General features: G+C 39.9%; 1 protein-coding gene across 1 annotated transcript; it reads left to right on the forward strand.

Annotated features, from left to right (window-relative positions):
- The first annotated feature begins 1,109 nt into the window (after window positions 1-1,109).
- On the forward strand, window positions 1,110-9,146 carry LOC142168153 (uncharacterized). The gene is made up of 4 exons (XM_075228817.1): window positions 1,110-1,370; window positions 1,468-1,535; window positions 1,794-1,927; window positions 8,941-9,146. Exons 1-4 carry the CDS (start codon window positions 1,110-1,112, stop codon window positions 9,144-9,146), a joined length of 669 nt encoding a protein of 222 aa, XP_075084918.1.
- Window positions 9,147-11,291: the final 2,145 nt, after the last annotated feature.

Consider the following 11,291-nt stretch of genomic DNA (forward strand, 5'->3'; position numbering starts at 1 on the left):
CAGGTCCCTTTTCGTAATTTTGGGGCAAGCTTTGCAAATACGAAGCCTGCCATCCTCAGCCCACCATTGCAATTACAACCATTATATTGCAAATGCGAATTGGTGCTAGCATTTGCAAGACCTGCAACACCAGCCAAAACCCAGCAATTATGAACCAAGACCAAAACATTCTAAAACACGTCTAAAACTCACCAGAGCCCCCAGAGCTCCACACCAAACACCACACAAGTCTAGAAACATCATACAAAATTGCTCACGAGCTTAAAGCACCAAAATAACATTTAGAACCACGAATCGAACACTAAAACACCTAGAAATCACAATAAAACTCAAGAACTTCTAAAATCATAACCAAATGTCTGATTCCTACCAAACCAACTCGGAATGACACCAAACTTTGCACACAAGTTCCAAATGGTTAAACGGACCTATTCCAAGTTCCAAAACAAAAATTTGAACCCCATAGCCACAAAGTCAACCCATGGTCAAACTTAGAAAATTTCTAAACCTCTAATTGCCAACTTTAGGAGAAAAGAGCCAATTCAACCTAGGAACGTCTGAATTCAATTTTAGACATACGCCAAAGTCCAAAATCAACGTACGAACATAATGGGACCATCAAAATAACATTGCAGGGTCATTTTCATAAAAGTAAAACCTTGGTCAACTCTTTCAACCTAAGCTTCCAAACTAGCAACCAAGGGTTCTAAATCAACCCAAAATCTACTTGTAACCCAACCAACCATCCACGTAAGTCACATAACCATAAATACACATACGTAAAGCTTCAAAAGGGGATATGGGGCTCAAATACACAAAAAATGACCGGTGGATTCATTACATGTTTATTGGTTGCTTGTGCAAATAGTATTTAATGCACCTAATGCTAACCCTATTGTGATATCCAAAATTGGAAAAACTATGAGGGTATCAAGATACCGAGTCACACTATGAAAGAGTGGGAGAGGGTGGTAGAGAGGAGAGTGAGGAGGAGTGTGTCTATTTTGGAGAATCATTTTGGTTTTATGCCGGGGCCTTGGACCACATAAGCCATTCATCTTATGAGGAGGTTGATAGAGTAGTATCAGGAGAGGAAAAGGGACCTACATATGGTGTTCATCAATCTAGAAAAAGCTTACGACAAAGTCCCAAGGGAGGTTCTATGGAGATGTCCGGAGGTTAGTGGTGTTACAGTAGTGTACACTAGGGTGATTAAGGATATGTACGATGGAGTGAAGACTCGTGTGAGGACTGTGGGAGGAGACTCGAATTATTTTCCTGTGATGATGGGGTTACATCAGGGTTCTACTCTTATCCCATTTTTGTTTGATCTAGCGATGGATGTGTTGATACACCACATTCATGAGGAGGTGTCGTGGTGTATGTTATTTATAGATTTCATAGTGCTAATCGATGAGTAGGACAAAAACTAAATAGTTGGAGTGCAAGCTCAGTGTGGGGTTGCAGGAAATAGAAGTGGAGGTGAATCTTGATACACAAGTCATTCCCAAGAAAGAGAGTTTCAAATATCTTGGGTGAGTTATTCAGGGGAACGGGGAGATCAACGAGGATGTTATGCATTGTGTTGGAGTGGGGTGGATGAAATAGAGGCTTGCGTCTGGTGTTTTGTATGATAGGAATATAAAAAAAAGACTTAAGGGACACTTCCACAAAGTGGTAGGTAGGCCGACTGTGTTGTATAGAGCCGAGTGTTGGCCAATCAAGAAATCTCATGTGCAGAAGATGAAAGTAGCAGAGATGAGGATGTTGAGATGGATGTGTGGGCATACTAGGAAAGACCAGATTAGGAATGCATTTATTAGAGACAAGGTGGGTGTGGCTTTTCTGGAAGAGAAGTTGCGGGAATCAAGGCTGAGATGGTTCGGGCATGTGAAGAGGAGGGACACTGATGCCCCAGGGAGGAGATGTAAGAGGTGAACATGGCGGGTCAAAGGAGAGGTAGAGGGAGGCCTATGATATACTGGGAGATGTGATTAGGTAAAGCATGGCACTGCTTCAGCTTACCTAGGAAATGACCCTCGATAGAAAGGTATGGATGTCGAGAATTAGGGTTGTGGGTTGACCAGTCGATAGTCCCTTCTAGTCGTACTAGTAGTAGTACTAGTCTTGTTTTCTCCTATTCTGAGTTCCTTGTTGTTAGACAATGTGACATTATTGTCGGTAGTTTTCGCACTTCTCCTATAGCTTCATATTCCTAGATCTCAGCTATTACATGTTGTCTATTTGTTTCTATTATCTTATTTTCTTGCCATTACTATTGCTTGTTTATTGTGTCTTTTTCATTGTACTTGAGTCGAGGGTCTATCAGAAATAACTTCTCCTTCTTCATAAGGTAGTGATAAGGTCTGCGTACACATTACCCACTCAGACCCCACATGTGGGATTTCACTAGATGTTGTAATGCTAATCCTGTTGATTAAATTATCAAGTTTGATTGGGAAGAAAATCATGCGCTTACTAAATTTTTTGAAAATTTTTAATCAGGCAAAATAATAATTTTTGATACATTATATCCTACTATTACACATATATTATGGTATATATCTGAAATTTCAATTGTATTTGTTAAGTATAAGAGAAAAAGGTGCATATGCACCAACCGTTGAAGAAAGATTTCAAAATTTAAAAAGTATCTTTTTTCTATTCCCATCCGTTTTCTTAATTCTTGTATACTTAACCCATCTTTAAAATTATGAGGTGCAAAAGGACTTGTTCGTAAAATTTATGAGAATTTAAAATTTTCAGAAACTAAAATGCCAGCTTTGGAAGAATGCCAAGCAAGTGTATATATTCATGCCAAACTAAATTTTGATAAATATTACAATAGATAATTCTAGAGAGTGTACATCCTCCTACAACTTCTAAGGCTAGAGTAGAAGATGAAGTATGGGAAGGTATGGAGGAGTTAATAGGTCATGATTCAACTGGTATTGAAGATGAACTTCATGCTTATCTTACTTAGGGATTGGAATTTATTAAAGACGAAGAAGTCAAAGAGCAGCTTTAAGCGTGGCGGAGGGGGCGTGGCGAGGCATTTCCAATACTTTCAAGAATGGCTTGAGCTGTACTGGCTGTTCAAGCATTATCAGCAACTTTAGAGAGTGCTTTTAGCGCTGCAAACTTCCAAATTGGAGACTATTAACATTTATTAACGGAGGACAATCTAGAGATTTTCATCTTATTTAGAGATTGTATCAATGGAAAAACAAAAAATTTTGGCTAAAAAGAATTAACCACTAAGGATTAAGAAGAATACAATAAGATACTTTGCACTGGAAGCGATAATGGGATGGAACTCATGGAACATCAAGCGACGTTGCCAATTCTAGAGGAGCATCCCGTTAATATCATACGAAAGTTAGAAAGAAGCTATATAAGAGTGTACAAATATTAGCATGATAATTTCTAATTAGCTACTTAGAGGCCTAATTTAATAGAACCCTTCCTTGTATAGATTAGGTACTCTTCTTTAGGTTCTCTTCAGAAGACTTGTATTTGTGTGTGAAATTTAAAATTTCTATTGAATAAATTAAAAAGCTCTAGCCTTAAATTTGTTTAAGAATTGACTTGCTTATACTTCATAGTTCATACTTGAAATTATATTAAATAAACTACTAGTCTTTTTCTTTTATAAGTACTTAAAAATTATATTTATTAAAATATTTTGCTACAAGTCTTTTCATTTTTTATTTATAATTTCTTACTTAGCTTCTTTATAATTTATTAAGTTTAAGGTTTATTAAAAAAATAGCCGTTTCCAACTTTAAAACATTAGCCGTTACCAATTTTTAAAACATTTTATAACTTTTAGTACTTAAATATTCACATTAATAATAAAAAAAATTCCACTAAGGGCCCACGTCCCGTCCCGTCCCATCCTGTTAGTTAGTGCAATGAGGCGGTCCCAGTGTGTCATCCCGCTTATCCATACCCGCTAGCATCCCAGTCCCCCTAATCCCGTTAAGGAATTATCACGACCCGAAATTCCAACACTTAACAATAATTAAGGATCTAGTATAATAGCTAATAACATATTGATATAGAATCAGAATAAACTCGGTTATATATGATAATAAGTCTCAACCATACACCTTTTACATAAACTCCCAAGATTTGGTGTCATAGAGTACATGAGCCGCTAGAATACTACATATAAGGTCTAAAGAGAAATGCAAGAAAAACATCAATAGAGATAGGAAAGGGACTCTAGGGTCTGCAAACGCCAAGCATCACTACCTCAAGTCTCCTAGAAAGGATCTGTACAAGAAGTGCAAAAGTGTAGTATGAGTACAACTGACACCATGTACTTAGTAAGTGTCGAGCCTAACCTCGACGAGTCTATGACAAGACACTCATTGCAAATCTGTATGAGTAAATAGTAGAAGAACAATAACAATATAGAGAAGCGAGTACTACAAAAATGAACGGAATAAGAAAATAGATGACAGAGGGCCCAGAATGTCATCACATCATAACCTCATAACACAACACGGTAGCAAAGCAAAACAACCAAGAATAACTACAAGACATTCTTTCCGTTGTGGCGCGCAACCCGATCCCAATAACAATACCAACAAGCGTCCATATCATTGCAGCGTGTAACCCGATCCTAATATCAATAACAATACCATTGCAGTGTGCAACCCTATCCCCATATATCAGTTCATTGAAAATGCTCAGTAATAATCAACACGACAAGTCTCACAACATAATATTAAAAGGAGCTAGAATGCATTAATTCACCAAGGAAGTACGAGCACGGATAAGGAATGTCAAAGAGTGCAATATCTAAGAGCTAGCCCCATGACATATACCAAAAAGACTAAAACAAGTTGTAACACGAGAATAATTTAAGGTCGCATAATACAACTTTACACATTAGAGTAAAACAAGGAACCGGTAAAGACAATACGACAATTAAGGGCACGAAGTAGGTAAAGCATCTATCTAATAACATGAAAGAGCATGTAACAACTAAACGCAAACATTGAATTAATGTGTAATGCAATTAGAAGCAAGTAACAACTGCAGGTAGTTAACAAGTGAAGGTATGTATGTGTCAAGAAATATGTATCAAATAAGGGCACATAATGAAGGAAAAATATGACATAAGAAAAGACATAGTATAATTCAAGGCATAAAGTAAGCTAGAACACCCCGCATGCTTATACCCATGACAACGCATATGCACTCGTCACCTTGCATATACACTATCCCCACATATAAACCACGTAGAAAATAGATCGATCATATCCTAATTCTCTCAAATCAAGGTTAACCACGATACTTACCTCTTTACGGGACAAGATAAACAATCCAACATGACTTTCCTTTTAGAACAAGACTCCAAACCACCCAAATCTAGTCAAATATTACTCAAGTAAGTCAAATCAAGCTGTAGAAAGTACCCTCGTATCAACAAAGTTCGATCTTTAACATATTTGGAAAAGTCAATGAATAGTCAACTTAGGCGCATGTGGTCGAAATCCAAAACTAAGACCAAATCCTGATTACCCATTCACCCCCGAATCCAAATATGTGATTTGTTTTGAGATCTGACATCAAATTAAGTTCTAAATCTTAAAACTTAAAAATTCTAAATTTCTACCAAAAACCCTTAATTCAACTCTAGGAATTCTTATATTTAATAGCAAAAATTCATGAAAAAGTAATGGAAATTGAACAAAACAAGTTAAAGTTACTAACCTATGAAGTTGAGAAACAATTGCTCTCCAAAATAGCCTCTATATGGTGTGTGTAGGGCTCAAAGATTGAGTAAAATGAGCTAAGTCCCGAAATCCAATCTTTTACGCAGCTGCAGGTATGTTCGCAAAAGTGAGCCATTGATCACAAAGGCGAACAATGCCTGTGCCCCTATGATATCGCAAATGCGACTAAGCCTTCGCATTTGCGAAGGACCAACCCCTTACAAAAGAGAACAAAGATTCACAATTGTGAAATTGTCCCACTACTCTCTAGTGTCATAATTACAACATAAGTCACGCAACTGCAAATTCCACCTTCTCGCAAAAGCGACCAGAGCTTCAAAAATACAAAGCTGCGCTGCCCATACCCAGCTTCACAAATGCGAGGTTTTCATTTGCGAATAGACCCTCGTAAATGTGAGGTCTACAACACCAACAAATCCCAGCATTGCCAAAACAGTTTGAAACTCATCTGAAGCTCACCTGAGCCCCTCGGGATCCAATTCGAATATTCACACAAGTATAATAACATCATACAGACATGCTCTGAGCTCAAACCATCAAAATAATATCTAAATTCAACAACCAATATAACAAATCTCAAAGAACTTCAAAGTTCATCCTTCAAATTTTCATTTTTCACATCAAGCGTCGAAACAACCTTTGGCCAACTGGGACACCAACCAAGCATGCATACAAGTCAAATATCACCATAAGAACCTACCAAAATTGTTAAAATACTGATACGAGGTTGTTTACTAAGAATATTGACCGTGGTGAACTCTAGTAATTTTTAAGTTTCAAAATCAAGTTTTCTTTAAAAATTCATATTAAAGCTTTCCGGAAAAATAAAAAGGACAATGCACGCAAGTTATAAATCATTAAATAGCACTATGAAAGGTCTCGAATCACAAAAAGAGGAGCTAGTGCTCTAGATGACCTCTCGGTTCGTTACATTCTCTACCTCTAAAAGAAATGTTCCTCCTCGATACCTGAATTGGCAAAAATGTGTGGGTATGTAAGGCCCCACAAAATTTTACCAAGAATCCAGGGTTTCATAGTGCCGAGGTAGGCTAACGTGTTTAAAGGTTGTAGATTTGCTGTATTTTAAAATACGTTGGGGAGTTAGTTGGAATGTTTTTTTTGCAGAACAAGGCATTTATGTGGTCCCTCATGCGACCGCAGAACCGCTTCAGAGTTGAACAGGAGAAGAATAATTTTGGAGGTCATTTTGCGGTCAATTATGCGGCCGCATAACTATTTTGCGGACCGCATTTCCATCGCAGAATCAACATGAGAAAATCCAGAGGGAGATTTCATGGTCCACTTCGTGGCCGCAAAAGTGATATGCAGATCATAGATGTGCCGCAGACCAGCCAACCCAGGTTTTTGGAGGTCATTTCGCGGTACGTTCTGCAGACCGCATACGTGTTTCATGGTCGCATTTGCGATCGCAGATCCAGTTCGCAGGGTCCATTATGTGTATTTTTAAACTTGACCTAATTCTAAAAAAAAGGCATAAGGGGTCATTTGATAGTAGAAACCTGATATTTTTAGAGAGGGGAGAGGGACTAGAGAGAGAAGTAAGAAGCTCCAACCACCCTACTAAACCATCTTGCTCAATTTTGAAGATTCAAGGGAAATCACTCACTAGCCCATCAACTACGGTTTGATCAAAATCCTTTTTTCGTCATTTCTGTCTGTTTCTATAGTTAGCTGGTCCAAATGCCTATAATTGTTTCATATTCCGCCCGTATAATGCTATGTTCGTCTTTTGAACTTATCATCAATGTGTTTTGAATTCTTACATGTCTATGAGCTGAAGATATAAATTTTCTCAATGTTTCAAATATCCTTAAGTGTCTTAAGATGATCTTGGAAAGGAAATGAAAGTAAGAAAGTATGAATTGCGAAATGTGGCCATCGTGCTAATAACGGAAATTACACTTGTGTCCAATAGTGCCAATGAAATGAAAAGAAAGTGTGGAAGATTATGAAATGAGCTGTAACTCCTTTATATGATAAATGTTTATGGGAGTATCGTTTAGTCACCAAGGAAGGGTAGGTTGAAATCACCTAAACCTAAAACTACACGTGCCGGTGTAGGAGTGACTGAGGGGTAAATCCCTGTGCTGATGTGTTGAGATTATATGCATTAACTGGAATGAGATTGATGTGTTGAGATTATTCCCCTTAATTGGGATGAGTAATTGCTAGTAAAAGACGATGTCGACCACATGGTGTTATGGTGAGACGGCATAGTCGATCGAATAGAGATCGGACGCCATGCCACGCATTTGGTGGTGTTGTGTTTTGATGTCGAGCCTCATACTTTAAGGTTAGATGGCTTAGCCACTCGGTAAGAGATCGGACTCCGTGTTATAAGCACGGTGGTGTATCGGTACTAAAGATCTCCCAACTTTTCTCTTAACTTGACACTTTAATATTATTTGACGCTCTTATTGATTTCATGTCTCTCCCCTTTTATGTCATTACTCTAATCCACGAGAGGGTATTTAGCTTTACATACTAGTACTATTCCATATGTACTAACGTCCCTTTGCCGGGGACAACATCTTTAATGGATGCAGGTGGTTCCACAGCAGGCGGCATCGACCAGCGATCACCGTACACCCTCTTCTCAGCTGACTTGGTGAGCCCCACTTCATATCGGGGTCTTGTGTCTTTTACTTCTTGTGCCTAGTGTTTTGATATATTTGCCTGGGCCTTGTCACTGACACTTTCATATTACTCCCATGTATCAATTAGAGGCTCTGTAGACATATGTGTGGGTTGTATTCTGATTTGGGAAGGTCAAACTAGAGATATTGTACTTGTAACATATGTTTCCACTTCTAAACTATGAATGTGTAATGTATTTTTGTAAATTATAAATGGGGTTTCTAAAAATAAATGAAATTGGTGTTGTACATGTTACTCTTTCATTGTCTAACTCGTGATATTCATCTTCGTATAATTCATGGGTAAGTTCGGGTAGAAAGCATCAAGTAGGCTTGCTTAATAGGGATATCTCGATTGAGTGCCGGTCGCGCTCCCCAAGGTCGGGGCGTGACAAGTTTGGTATCAGAGCTTAAGGTTTTAAAGTGTCCTAGGATATCTCGGAGCCGTATCTAGTAGAGTCCTTCTTATCGGTGTGTTATCAACCACATCTATAATTTAGTAGTGGCAGTGGATTCTATACCTAATGATGCAGGTGAGCACCCAAGGGGTGAGGATATTCCCCCAACCAAAACACCGCCTGATTCTACTATTCCTGCTCAGAGTGCACAAATTCCTACTCCTACTAAGGGTGCAAAGATTCCTCCTCCAATTGATGTTACAGTTCCACCTCTAGCCTCATCTTTCGGTCCCAGCGTTTCTGATGAGGACCTTAGGGGAGCCATACAGATGTTGGCTTAGATAGTGGCTTCCCAAGCCTAGAGATCGAATGTCGCACCTATTTCTTCCAGCCAGCAAGGGGATTCCGCTAGTTCCATGGTGAAAATGTCTCTTCAGTTGGATCCTCTAGTGTTCACGGTTACTGATCTCGAGGAGGACCCCCAAGACTTTATTATTGAGATGCACAAGACTCTTCGAGTTATGCGTGTCACGGAGACCAAAGCAGTGGAGTTGGCCTCCTTTCGCCTGAAAGAGGTGGCATATTCTTGGTTTGAACTATGAGAGGAGTCGTGTGAGGAGGGGAGCCCTTCGGCAAAGTGGAGTGAGTTTGCTGATGCCTTCATTAATCATTTCTTGCCTGCTGAGACTAGGGCAACCCATGTCGTCCGAGTTTGAGAGCCTGAAACAAGGTAGCATGAGTGTGTCGTATTACAACATGAGATTCGCGTGCCTATCCAAGTATGCTATATACATGTTGCCAACAATGGAGGCTAGGGTGCGCCGGTTTGTGCAGGGCCTCAGCCCCTTAGTTATTAATGAGGCCGTTACACTTGCCTTGAATTCTGATATGAACTATGAGAAGATGGTGGCAGTTACTCAAGCCACTCAGACCTAAAAATTGAAGGCCAAAATAGATCGAGAAGGTAACGAGAAGGATCGGCCTGCTGGAAACTTTTGTGGTTCTTCTAGTTGTGGTAGTGGTGGAAGGTCAGTATTTAGGGGAGGGTCATCTGGGCCATCCCAGTCCTTTGCTCAGTCTTTAGTCAGTGCAGCGCCATCATGGCCCGGTCAGCAGCAGTGGAGCCGTTTCAGGCCCAGTTAGGGCAACAGGGGATCCTAATAGTAGGGACAGCCTGGTTGGAGATTCCAGCAATAATGGAGGCCCCCATGCCCTAGGTGTGGGAAAATGTATTTAGGGGCCTACTACATGGACCTAACCATTTGCTACGGGCGTAGTATTAGATGTCAAATTCAGAGGGATTGTCGTTCGACCTGCTAGAATGTTGGTTAGGGTATGGCACAACTAGCCAGTTCTGCAACACCTCCTCCAGCTCGAGGCACTCTAGCACCCGTAGGGCGTGGTGTAGCTAGGGGTGGTGCACAGAGTTTGAAAGGACCCAGCCGGTCGCCAGAATTCTGAGGCTTCTCCAGATGTTGTCACAGGTATATTGACTATCCAATATCATGATGTATATGCTCTTATAGATCCTGGTTCCACTTTGTCATATGTCATTCCTTATGTTGCTCTGGAATTTGGGATAGAACCAGAATAGCTTAATGAGCCGTTCTCCGTATCTACTCTAGTTGGTGAGTCTATTATGGTCGCGCGGGTTTATAGGGATTGTGTTATCACGGTGCATGGTGGAGACACCATGGCCGATCTCATTGAATTGGGGATGGTTGCTTTTGATGTGATAATGGGTATGGACTGGCTTTATACATGTTTATCCAAGCTTGATTGCCGAACTAGAACTGTCAGGTTTGAGTTTCCAGACGAGCCGATCATTGAGTGGCAGGGGGATGATGTCGTGCTGAAGGGTAGGTTTATTTCTTAACTTCAGGCCGCAAAGATGATCAACAAGGGATGTATTTACCATTTGGTCCGAGTCATGGACATCGATGCTGAGGCACCTACACATGAGTCTGTGACAATTGTGAATAAAGTTTCAGAGGTCTTTACTGATGAGCTTCCTGGGATCCCACCCGATAGGGAGATTGACTTTGGGATCGATGTGATGCCAGGCATGCAGCCTATATCCATTCCACCATATAGAATGGCACCGACAGAATTGAAGGAACTAAAGGAGAAGTTGAAGGATTTGCTAGAGAAAGGCTTCATCCGGCTGAGTGTGTCGACTTGGGGCACACCGATCCTCTTTGTATGAAAGAAAGATTGGTCACTGAGAATGTGTATTGACTATCGACAACTCAACAAGGTCAAAATCAAGAACAAGTACTCACTGCCTAGGATAGATGACTTGTATGATCAGTTGCAAGGTGCTAAGTATTTCTCCAAGATTGACTTAAGATCGGGGTATCACCAATTGAAAAGCAGGGAGCAGGATATTTCAAAAACATCTTTCTAGACTTGACATGAGCACTTTGAATTTTTGGTTATGTCTTTCGAGCTAACGAATGCCCCATCAACTTTCAAGGATCTTATGA

The sequence above is a fragment of the Nicotiana tabacum genome, chromosome 13, assembly GCF_000715075.1.
Source record: "Nicotiana tabacum cultivar K326 chromosome 13, ASM71507v2, whole genome shotgun sequence".
In the NCBI taxonomy this organism is placed as follows: domain Eukaryota; kingdom Viridiplantae; phylum Streptophyta; class Magnoliopsida; order Solanales; family Solanaceae; genus Nicotiana; species Nicotiana tabacum.

What these genes read in the sequence shown, in the direction of transcription:
- LOC142168153 (XM_075228817.1), top strand. Translation starts at nt 1,110, where the DNA reads ATGGTGTTCATCAATCTAGAAAAAGCTTACGACAAAGTCCCAAGGGAG. An exon ending in TACACCACATTCATGAGGAG is followed by an intron (nt 1,371 to 1,467) that starts GTGTCGTGGTGT and finishes GTGGGGTTGCAG; the next exon opens with GAAATAGAAGTGGAGGTGAA. An exon ending in GAGAGTTTCAAATATCTTGG is followed by an intron (nt 1,536 to 1,793) that starts GTGAGTTATTCA and finishes TGGGCATACTAG; the next exon opens with GAAAGACCAGATTAGGAATG.